The sequence below is a fragment of the Mustela erminea genome, chromosome 4 (genome assembly GCF_009829155.1).
Source record: "Mustela erminea isolate mMusErm1 chromosome 4, mMusErm1.Pri, whole genome shotgun sequence".
Classification (NCBI taxonomy): Eukaryota; Metazoa; Chordata; class Mammalia; order Carnivora; family Mustelidae; genus Mustela; species Mustela erminea.
Genome location: NC_045617.1, coordinates 68,641,112 through 68,653,224, shown reverse-complemented (window position 1 = coordinate 68,653,224; position 12,113 = coordinate 68,641,112). Strand labels below are relative to the sequence as shown.

Genomic DNA, 12,113 nt, shown 5'->3' with positions numbered 1-12,113 from the left:
TCCCCCGCTCTCTTTCCAGAGTTCTTATCTCAGAGCACTGTGTTTACTGGGCCTCTCCCAAACTAGACTCTGAACTTACTCCCGGCTAGGGATTGTGGTTTTTATCCACATTCTTAGCCCTTAGCGTGGATAACTGGTACTAGAAGGTACTCAGCAAGTATGAGTGGAATGAAGAGACCTGAATTTTCTTTCCTTCTTTTTTTAAAATTTTAAGATTATGTATTTATTTGTCAGAAAGCGAGCGAGAGAGTGAGAGCATAAACAGGGGAGCAACAAGCAGGAGAAGCAGGCTCCCCGCTGAACAAGGAGCCCAATGCAGGACTCAATCCCAGGACCCTGGGGTCATGACCTAAGCCAAAGGTAGACACTTAACCAACTGAGCCACCCAGGCCTCTCAGACCTGAATTTTCTGACTTAAGTTTAGAGATCTGTCCTTGATAACTGCGCTAAGTCCCTGGAGCAGTTTTTCCCCCGAGAAGAGCCTATAGAAGAATTGCAAAATCAAATGGGATGCTTGGCTAAAAAAGCATATTTCACGTTTTACTTAAGCGCTAGAGATGAGAGCTTCTGGGTGGAGAGCCTGGAGTTCTTAAGAACCTCAGGTGATTCTAATGAAGACCAAAGTTTGAAAAAACGATCTGTTTTAATGGAGGGGTGGCTTGGAAGGGAGAGCGTAAATAGCCACCTAACTGACATACTTCCAAAGTGTCTGGGGCTCATTTATGGGGGGATAGGGCTAATTTTGTGGGGAGAAGGAGCTCATTTTTAAATAGACACTTCCCTTCTGGACATTTACCTACTTAGCTTGGTTTGGCCAGCCCAGTATGGTTCAGAGTGACCACTAAGGGGCAGCAGAGTTTGGGTAAAAATGAAAAGGTCATAAAAAAGAATGGAAACCTTACCTTTGAAATAGTTCAGCAAGAAAGACATGCCTGGAGGGGATTATGCTGAGTGAAACAATCAGGCAGAGAAAGACAATTATCATATGGTTTCACTTATATGTGGAACAAGGAATAGCATGGAGGACGTTAGGAGAAGGAAAGGAAGAATGAAGGGGAGGAAATCAGAGGGGGAGACGAACCATGAGAGACTATGGACTCCAAGAAACAAACTGAGGGTTTCAGGGGGAGGAGGATGGGTGGATGGGTGACCTGTGTGGTGCGTATTAAGGAGGGCATGTACTGCCACGAGCACTGGGTGTTAGTCACAAACAATGAATCATGGAACACTACATCAAAAACTAATGAAGTACTGTATGGAGACTAACATAGCATAACTTAAAAAAATAATAAAGTTATTCTTAAGTCATAACAAAAAAAAAAAAGAAATACATGCCAAGAGATAATGAGTTAATATGCCCCTTCCCTTTCATACTTTTACCTATTAATTTGGGGGATCTTATTTTCAAGCATTATTATATTATATTATATTCATTATATTATTGCTAAGTATATGATTTCTAGATTATAAGTTAAGTTCTCTCAAAACCAAGAAAATAGTGTTTAGAACCAGTTTTTTCTTAAAATCAAAGAAACTATCCCTACCGTAGGGATGTTCGACACCGATAAGTCAAGAAAGGGAAATTTCTTAAGTTGTTGAAAAAACCCTATAAGATTATTTGAACAATGTGATGGGAAATATTGTTTCAGTAAGATTCTGTTAAGAAAGAATCTGATTAATGGAAATTTCAGAACCATTGTTATACCTAATTTGTTTGATGCTCTATAAAATAAATCTAGCACCTTAAAAATTTTTCTTCAGGTTGTACGTGGAATTATAAAGTCATTCATAGACTTGAAGTTTTATTGTGTTATAGTGACATTTAGTAGATGCCTGACACACAGTCGATTTGTAATAAATAATCATTATTTTTTTAAAGATACTTTTCTTTTTTTAAAAGATTTTATTTATTTATTTGACAGAGATCACAAGTAAACAGAGAGGCAGGCAGAGAGAGAGAGAGACGGAAGCAGACTCCCTGCCAAGCAGAGAGCCCAATGCGGAACTCAATCCCAGGACCCTGACATCATGACCTGAGCCGAAAGCAGCAGCTTAACCCACTGAGCCACCCAGGCACCCAGTAATCATTCCTTTAGTCCTGTTAGTTCCCTCAGTGACTGATTATGACATATGATGGTCCCCCAAAACACTTCTAGTCTTTTGCTTCTACACAGATCTGTCCATCTGTCCACTGGCCAGTTCCCAGTTTGACTGTCCAGAGGCATCTCAGCTTCAACACATCCCACCTGAAAATCCTCTCCCTGCCCCACCCCCTACACAACTGAGTCCTCTGCTGGGTTATGCAGGCTCAAAGCAAGTAAACATCCTGGAATCCTCATTCTTTCTCACTCATTACACTGAATCCATTTTTAAATGGTTTCATGCCGAAATTTAGCTCATTAGAAGAGTTTAGGGTAGAAGCCCACCTTTCCAGGACAGCAGGAGAGAACCAGGTTCAGAGAGGAACCAAAGGAAGATTCTACCACAAGAACTTTCATTCTCAGCTGACCTCTGCTGCCTCGAACCCAGGACAACATTCCCACCGCTCTTCTGACACCACTGCTGCTGCTATCACCCGAGTTCTGAGTGCAAACGTGTGTTCACACTTCAGCCGGTGATGTAGGGAGAGGGTCTTAACACAGGTATTGATTTCTCCTTGCTTAGTGTCTTCACAATAGGAAGAATATTGGAATACTGAGCATTCAAATTAATACATGGCCTCTACAGCCAACATTCTCCTTTCCCCATACTTAACATTTCAAAGTGCTCTTTTTAGTCTTCACATAATATTCCTTATATAACCCAACACACATTCACCTCTTACCCAAGTGGCAACTCAGTCCTCCTAATTATTGCTTCCAGCTCCAAGTTCATGATTTCTGGATAACATACAATACTCTCTCAACAGTCAATAACTTACAGATTAAGTTATAAAGTTAAACACCACTAATATACCCTATATAACATAGTAAAATTAGATGGAGATAAAATAAATGAAAAAAGTAATCATAGGGGCCCCTGGGTGGCTCAGTAAGTTACATATCTGCCTCTGGCTCAGGCCATGATCCCAGCGTCTTGGGATCCAGCCCCATATCCCTTTTCCTACTCCTCAGGGAGCTTGCTTCTCCCTCTCCCTCTGCCTGCTACTCCCCCTGCATGTGCGTGTATACTCTCAAGTGAGAGTTCTCTCTCTCTCTGTCAAAGAGATAAAGAAAATCTAAAAAAAAAAAGTAATTATACAATACACATTTTACAATTAAGAAGCTGGGAAAATCAGATTAAGTGCAACAATCCCCTTTTCTACAACTGGTCATGGGGATGTTTGTATTCTCTTTCTTTCCTACCACAAATTCCATTTTCCTTTGCCTTCATCCAGGACCTTAGCTGGTTAGGTTTCTCTACTCTGGTGGTGGTGCTCCATTTCTGAGAAAATGGAGCCTTTAGAAATCCTACCTTTATCGGACTAAGTTTGTCCAATAACATTTGGTTTAACATTTGCCACTGGCTCAAGGTTTCTAGCCATAACCTCTACTGTGCTCACTGCCCAGCCAGCCTAAGGTGATTGCTGCAGCCGCAAATATCCCACCCTCCTTCTATGCCTAGTAGCATTAGGAGCCCAATACGAGGGGCATCTTGTGGGGGCTCAGCTGGTTAACTGTCTGCCTTCCGCTCAGGTTATGATACCAGGGCCCTGGGGTCAAGACCCGCATTGAGGGCCCCTGCTCAGTGGGGAGTCTGCTTCTCTCTCTCCCTCTACCCCTCCTCCTGTGCTTTCTCTGTCTCTCAAATAAATAAATAAAATCCTTAAAAAAGTAAAAAATAAATAAAAAAGAGGATACTGAAGGTCCAAAGTTTCAAAATTGCCTTTTGCCAAAGAAAGTTTTTATTTGGGAATCATTTTAAACCCACAGAAAAGCTGCACAAAGTTGTATGAACCACACTGGGTTCACTGATTAAACTTCTGCTCTATTTGCTTTGACGTTTGTTCTTTTTCTCCAACTTTATCAATGCGTTTATGTAATTTTTTTTCCCGAACCATCTGAGAATAAGTTGTATACATCACAGCCCTTTAGCCCTTAATAGTTTAGTAATTTAATACTGATGCAACACTTTTACTATCTACCATTCATATTCCAGTTTTGTCAACTGGCCCAGTAATACATACCATTCTAAATTCACATATTTCTTTTGATTGTCTTGCCCTTCTGTCTCTTTTATTCTGGAAAGGTTCTGCAGTCTTCTATTACATAAATATTTCTGAAGAATATAGCCTTCCCCCTTTCCACTTTTCAAAAAGAGAATGTTTCTCAGCTTGGGTTTGTCTGAAATTTCTTCATTATATTCTGGTAATGTATTCTTGGCTGGAAAACTATTATACATTTTATTGTGTGTTACTCGGGGGCATCCCTCCAGAGTTATATGTGGCCCTGTCATCTTCAAGATGATGTTAATTTGATACCCAGTCAAGGTCTGATTTCTCCACTGGATAGCTACTATGTTTTTCTTTTGCAGCTCATAAGCAGTCTCTAGGAGATGACATTTTATGCCATATGAATACCCAACTCTCATCAAAATTCCTCTCTCCTGTTACAATATTTAGCATCAATTGATGATTCTTGTTTTAATCAATATTAATGATTTCAAAATTATGATGTTCCAGCTGTAACACTTCTCTCCCTATAAAGTATCAGTTGTGCTTGGTATTCTTTTGTAAGGAAGAGCCCTCTTTTATCTATCTATCTATCTATCTATCTATCTATCTATTATCTATCTCTCCTCTACCTATCTATCTAGCTAGCTGTCTAGCTATTTGTCATCCATCATTAGTATGGCCTCATGGATTTCCCCCCACTCTTCTATATATAATCTTTTACTCTCTCTCACTATTTTGTGTACTCAAATTATCCCAATTTGGCTAGTGGGAGTCTATTCAAGTTAGCAACAGTGTCCTTGTAAAATGTCAACATTTAAAAAAAAATCTCTTAATTTCTGGTACAAAAATATATTCCAATTTCTTCCTGTACTTTTCTTGTCCCATTGCTTGGATGACACATTTCTTTAAGAAGCTCTAGTTCATTTTACTTGTGAAAAGTATTGAACACCAAGATGTGGGTCTTAGGAGTGTTCATTACATTTCAAGTGTCTTTGCTTCTAGGGAAGGACACATTTTAAGATCTTTTGTAAGACTGAAGTGTGCTATGCTGAAGCCCGAGTATGAAGACCAGAGGAAGGGCTCAGGATTTTTTGTACAATAGCAACATTACTTGGATACCAATGAAGTGAAGAGTTCTAAAGGCTGGGAGAGGGTATCCTTTACATAGACACTCAGACTTTCAGGCTGGATGCTTTCTGTGGTGGCAGAGTGATGACATTCCTTAAGTCAGACTGAGAATAAAATAATAAATTGGGAAACTTCACCAGGAGAGCTAAGGCCAAAGAAGAAAATATTGGGCTTATAATATGCCTGCATGGCTCAGTCAGCTAAACATCTCCCTTCAGCTCAGGTTATGATCTCTGGGTCCTGGGATCGAGTCCCACATTGCCCTCCCCACTCAGCAGAGAGCCTGCTTCTCCCTCTCCCTCTGTCTGCCACTCTCCTTGCTGTGCTTGCTTGCTCTCTCTCTCTCTCTCTCTGCCAAATAAATAAATAAAATCTTTTTTTTTTTTAAAGGGGGAAAAAAAAAAGAAAATACAGGGCTTATCAAAGGGTGAATTTATTGGGTAGATGGACTTGTGAGCACATGAATGCACCCATGTAGGGAATCCCAAGAGTGAACATGAGACATAGATTTATGCCATCAAACCGGTGAGGGCCTAAGTAAAGCATGAAACTGGGAAATCAAAGAAAAAATGAATTGATTTAAAACTCATGGAATAACAAAGCTAGAAAAGACCATGGGTGTGTATGCATTCACCATTTGCCCCCCCACAAACATTTAAAATGTGCAGACTAGTAAAATCTACCAAGTTGGGAGTATCCACATTTATGTCTATGCATACAGCCCTCTCTAGGATTCTGCACTTTCAACAAAGGTCAGACCGATAGTATGGGATAAATGGCAATATAAGTACTCCAGTCTCTGGTTCAGAGATTATGATTAAGATTAGATGTAAGATTATATGTTTTCATGGTTAAATAAAGTAAAAATTAATTACTCAACTATTGTTTGGTGAGATCTGCGAACTGTTTTATGGTTGTGTGTTTCAGCAAATGCACCCCAATGTTTATAGAAGCAATGTGCACAATAGCCAAAGAATGGAAAGAGCCCAGATGTCCATCAACAGATGAAGGGATAAGGAAGATGTGGTATCTATATACAATGGAATATTACTCAGGCATAAAAAATGAAATCTTGCCATTTGTAATGATATGGGTGGAACTAGGGGGTATTATGCTAAGCAAAATAAGTCCATCAGAGAAAGACAATTATATGATCTCACTTATATGTCGAATTTAAGAAACAAAACACAGGACCATAGGGGAAAAGAGGAAAAAATAAAAGAAGACAAAATCAGAGACAGAGACAAACCATAACAGACTCTTAATCATAGGAAACACACTGAGGCTTGCTGGAGGGAAGGGAAGTGGGGGGATGGGGTAATGGGGGGATGGACATTAATGAGGGTACGTGATATAATGAGCACTGGGTATTAAATAAGATTGATGAGTCACTGACCTCTACCTCTGAAACCAATAATATATTATATGTTAATTAATTGAATTTATTTTTTAAAAAATGGGACAAAAAAAGACTGTGTGCTCCAGGAGAAAAAGAATAACCCTCAAATAACTGAAAAAACAAACTTAAACTTATTTGAAATTTGGGTGATTTAGGATGAATCCAATTCTTTTGTGATCAGTATAGAAATACCTCTCCAGTATACCCAGAGGGTACCTACTACTCTATGCTAAGTTTAAAACTGTAGTATTTTTTAAGAATGGGAAGGTGAAGGCCTAGCGGTGTTATTGCTTATTTTAATCAATCTTATTGATTTTAGACATCTGAAAATGGCCATTAGCCTGGAAAATACACACAAATTATATTGTTACCACTTTGTAAGAGTAGTTCTCCAAGTCATCTCAAACTGTCCAAACCATAAGTAAATAAAAAAGATGAAAAAAACCCAAAACTCTAAAGATATAAGGAATAGAAGAACTGTCTTACCCAAATAAGTTTAGCAAGCTACTATGAGTAAATCTTTCCTTGGTCTTTCACATGCTATCCTATAGGGATTTTGAGGTCATATATTGAAGGGGATGTAATTTATTTTTTTCCTTCTTGAAAAAAAAAAAAGGAAGTATAGGTACTACTACTGAAGTAGCCACTCAGGGGAGATAACTTCATAAATAAAACTCAACCCTTGGTAGCCCAATTATTTTTCAACTCAGGTGATTACAGGTGAGATTTCCAAAGGTAAAGTAATACAAAAAAGGATTCTCTATTGATGAGCCAATTACATTCTAATATATATTAATCTAATATTATCTAATATTAATCTAATATCTTGTATGCACATATATCATGGACGAAATGCCTTGCCAGTTATTTATTTTGTACAAAATTTGACTATAATTTTAATGGCTTTCTGCAACAAGTTCCCATCTAAATATATTAAAAACTTGGGGATACTTTTTAGAAAGATCAAGAGGTTATAGTTAATATGCCCCCCTCAAAAAAATTGGTGGAAAAGTTACTAGTTTTCCTTTTAACTGGAGTTTTTAACCCCCTCCCAGAGGCTCTTGAAACTAACAGCTCCTTGTTTTAAATTGCTGACATAGGGAATCTGACCATTTAAAAATACCACCACCAAGAGGGCAATGGTGAACAGTCTCTCCCCACCCGCCCAGGTGGAGCTCTGCTATGAGAACGTGAACGGATCCTGCATTAAAACTGCGTACTCGCCGGGTCCCCGAGCCCTTCTGTACACAGTCCTCGGTTTGGGGGCTGTGCTGGCCATGTTTGGAAACTTGCTGGTCATTATCGCTATCCTTCACTTCAAACAGCTGCACACCCCTACGAACTTTCTGATCGCGTCCCTGGCCTGCGCTGACTTCCTGGTGGGGGTGACCGTCATGCCCTTCAGCACGGTGAGGTCTGTGGAGAGCTGCTGGTACTTCGGGGACAGTTACTGTAAATTTCACACATGTTTCGATACTTCCTTCTGTTTCGCTTCTTTATTTCACTTATGTTGTATCTCTGTGGATAGATACATTGCGGTTACTGATCCTCTGACCTATCCCACCAAGTTTACTGTCTCGGTGTCAGTCCTATGCATTGCTCTCTCTTGGTTCTTTTCGGTCACATACAGTTTTTCCATCTTTTACACGGGGGCCAATGAGGAAGGAATCGAGGACTTAGTTGTTGCTCTCACCTGTGTGGGAGGCTGTCAGGCGCCCCTGAATCAAAACTGGGTTCTACTTTGTTTCCTTCTATTCTTTGTACCCACTGTTGCCATGGTGTTTATATATGGTAAGATCTTTTTGGTGGCCAGACGCCAAGCTAGGAAGATAGAAAGTTCAGCTAGCCAAGCTCAGTCGTCTTCAGAGACTTACAGGGAACGAGTAGCAAAGAGAGAGAGAAAGGCTGCGAAAACACTGGGCATTGCGGAGGCAGCGTTTCTGGTCTCCTGGCTACCGTACATTATTGATGCTGTGATTGATGCTTACATGAATTTTATAACTCCTCCTTATGTTTATGAGATTTTAGTGTGGTGTGTTTATTATAATTCAGCTATGAATCCCTTGATATATGCTTTCTTTTACCCATGGTTTCGGAAGGCAATAAAACTTATCCTAAGTGGTAAAGTCTTAGGGAGGGATTCATCAACAACTAATTTGTTTTCTGAGGAAGCAGATGTAGATTGACCAGGTGACTGCAGGGATTTCAAAACTAACATGGGAGTAAGGTCAAATACAAAATGAAATGCTTGGATCTGGAGAGGCAAGTGCAATCATCTGCAAGTAGTAGGATATCGTATTCTGAGTTGTTCTAAAGCCTTTGTTCTTCATGTATTTCAGCAATTTTTTTTTTAACTTAGTGATAGACCAAAAAAAAAAAAAAATTGCTGATTGCTTCCTAGTTATTATTCTTAGTATTCTTCTGTGGCTTTCTAATTTCTCTGGTAATTTCTAATAAGTTCTATTCATTTCCAAATTGTTTCTTCAAACAATTTGAAGCTTTGTAGTTTCTCCCACATTCGTTACCAATGTTTGGTTGTCCAAAATACAGAGAGGGGAAAAAAAGGGTTTCTGCTTAACTTGTAAGTTAAATTTTGGGGGGACAAAAATATTTTAAAAAATATATTTTGTTTGGGAAGTAAATATAAGATAAAATCCCTGACAGAGAATTGAAATGTGAAACCTCCTAGTAATTGAATATCATGCAAAAAACTGTGGAACACTTGTGTTTTCTGAACCCTGACAACACTTCTCCATTTTACAGAAGCTGTGTTCACACACACACACACACATACACACACACAAACATGTGTAACGATGATGTGATTACACACTACATCTTGGTTTTGGAGAGCATAATTTATTACAGTCAAAATAAGTATGTGAACAAAAAGATGGTTTCTGTACTTCTTTTTTAGTAATCTCAAGTAAAATAATTTTATAAAAAGCCACTTCAAATTAATGTTTCCTAACTTTTGACTTCTTTCTTTGTACCAAACACTGTATTTGACATTGGAAATATAAAGCTGAAATATAATCAAGGATTATTTTGAAAGAGCAAATACCTCAAATTGGCATTATACATCTTAGGAATAAGTTCAGTTTTTTCAACTGATATCATGTCTTAGCCACATGAATTTTAATTCATTTTAACTAAAAATATATGTTGGCTATTTTAAGATAAAGTAAGAATTTGAAAGAAACTAATAATAAGGTGATTTGCTTTCTCAAGTCTTTGACTCACTTAAGTTTCTGCTTAGGTAGTTGATTTTCATTGACCATTCTGTACAAATCTGTTTTATGAAATGAAAAGGAGAGATGCTAAGTAAATAGAGGTTCATAAACATTGCACGTTATATATTTTTTAAATAAACCAGTTTGAAAATGCTTTATACAAAATTAAGCTATTTCACATTTGTGCCTTAATATTTTTCAGATAGAGCTTGAAGAATTTGGTTGGGGGCAGGGGTAGTTAAAGGTAAAAGAGTCTGAAAGGAATATGAAGGTCTTTGTTGCAGAATGCTTATTTGTGATTGAGATGATAATGCCAAGGGACAGGTCTATAGACCCCCTTTCAAAGGCTCACGGTTAAGGAACCCCCCACACTCACTCCTTAAGAAGAGCACATGCTGAGTGAAATAAGTCAAGCAGAGAGAGTCAATTATCATATGGTTTCACTTATTTGTGGAGCATAACAAAAAGCATGGAGGACATGGGGAGTTAGAGAGAAGGGGGTTGGGGTAAATTGGAGGGGGAGGTGAACCATGAGAGACTATGGACTCTGAAAAACAATCTGAGGGGTTTGAAGTGGTGGGTGGGTGGGAGGTCGGGGTACCAGGTGGTGGGTATTATAGAGGGCACGGATTGCATGGAGCACTGGGTGTGGTGAAAAAATAATGAATACTGTTATGCTGAAAATAAATAAATGAAAAAAAAAAAAAAGAAGAGCACAAAACTTGTGTCCCTTTGATGGTAAGTCAGAAATGCTGCCTTCATAGAAACATGTGTCCTCTCAATTGCAAGCGTAAAATTACCCTGACACTCATAAATAATAAGGACACTCATTTGGGGAGACTTAAGAATATATACTAGACTTCTGGTTGTTTTTTTTTTTTTTTTAGGCAAAATTGCAGAAATACTATCCAGTGATGTTTTAAACTCTCATACATATTGATAGGTGGAGAATACACTTCAAATTTACTCTTTCTTGTTTACCTACTCTCCTTATCGCCCTTTATAAAGGAAGTCTTTTGATTTAAAAAAAAAACAACTGGCTTATTTCCCCCCAAACTGGCTTACTATAGCATGGCTCCCCTCATCTGTCTCTCAATTATTTACACAAGTAAGCTCCTAACTTCTTGCTGGCTGCCTACCAAACTGTCGTAGGGGCCTTGGAAACATTTGGAACAGGACAAACTGGTGATGGAAAGAGGCTTTACTGCAAGACTGCAAAGCAAAACCTGCCCTTGAAACATGTTGCTGAGCCTTATCTCTTAATTCAGATGACCTTTGTTTCCCAAGTTGTCTGCTTCGGCCAAGGAGCAGCAGCAGAACTTTTGCAAGGAATTAAAGCACTTAAGCCCTAGATCATAGACAACATAAATACAATGTCTCTCATGTATATGTATCCATACTTAAAATACATGTTATGTGTAAATACATGTAAAAGCATCACTAAATTCATAATAGCTTTTGTCCACATGTATTTTTCTTTTATTTATTTATTTTTTTAAGATTTTATTTATTTATTTGACAGAGATCACCAGTAGGCAGAGAGGTAGGCAGAGAGAGAGCTGGGGAAACAGGCAGAGAGCCATGTGGGGCTGAGCAGAGAGAGCCATGTGGGGCTCGATCCCAGGACCCCAGGATTATGACCTGAGCTGAAGGCAGAGGCTTTAACCCACTGAGCCACCTAAGCGCCCCTCACATGTATTTTTCTTAATTTAGTAGACACTGAATGTATAACTGTTACATTGTCTAGGGTTTTGTATAATTTTTTAAAAAGTTAAAATGGAGAGTTCAGACACAGAAAGTACTGAACAGATGCTGTAGTTCAGGTAAGCATCAATTACGACATCAGTCATAAATGAAGAACTGCTGTTAGAGGGATACCCAATTATACTGGTAGCTCTCTGAAAGGACCTAGTTCTTGATGACGGTCTACTAATTAGTGGTCATGCCACTAATTGATAAAGTTGCTCTAAACCCCATCGACATATTATTTTATGATTAGAAATCAGAGTTCAGAAGAGTGGCAGGGTTCTGTGGAAAGAGCCACTTAGCTGGTTCAGAAAATAGCACAAGGTCAAAAGTGAATTCTTCATGGAGAATAATTCTAAGTCTGTTCGCAAGAATAAAGGAGGCTTTATTACCATTGGGAACAAGCCAGAAAAACCATCAATATTTCTCAGAAATGAAAAGGCATAAACAATCT

The 12,113-nt window shown here is 38.6% G+C and overlaps 1 protein-coding gene across 1 annotated transcript; it reads left to right on the top strand.

Annotated features, from left to right (window-relative positions):
- The first annotated feature begins 7,819 nt into the window (after positions 1-7,819).
- On the top strand, positions 7,820-8,866 carry TAAR9 (trace amine associated receptor 9). The gene has a single exon (XM_032338340.1). It carries the CDS (start codon positions 7,820-7,822, stop codon positions 8,864-8,866), a length of 1,047 nt encoding a protein of 348 aa, XP_032194231.1.
- Positions 8,867-12,113: the final 3,247 nt, after the last annotated feature.

What these genes read in the sequence shown, in the direction of transcription:
- TAAR9 (XM_032338340.1), top strand. Translation starts at nt 7,820, where the DNA reads ATGGTGAACAGTCTCTCCCCACCCGCCCAGGTGGAGCTCTGCTATGAG.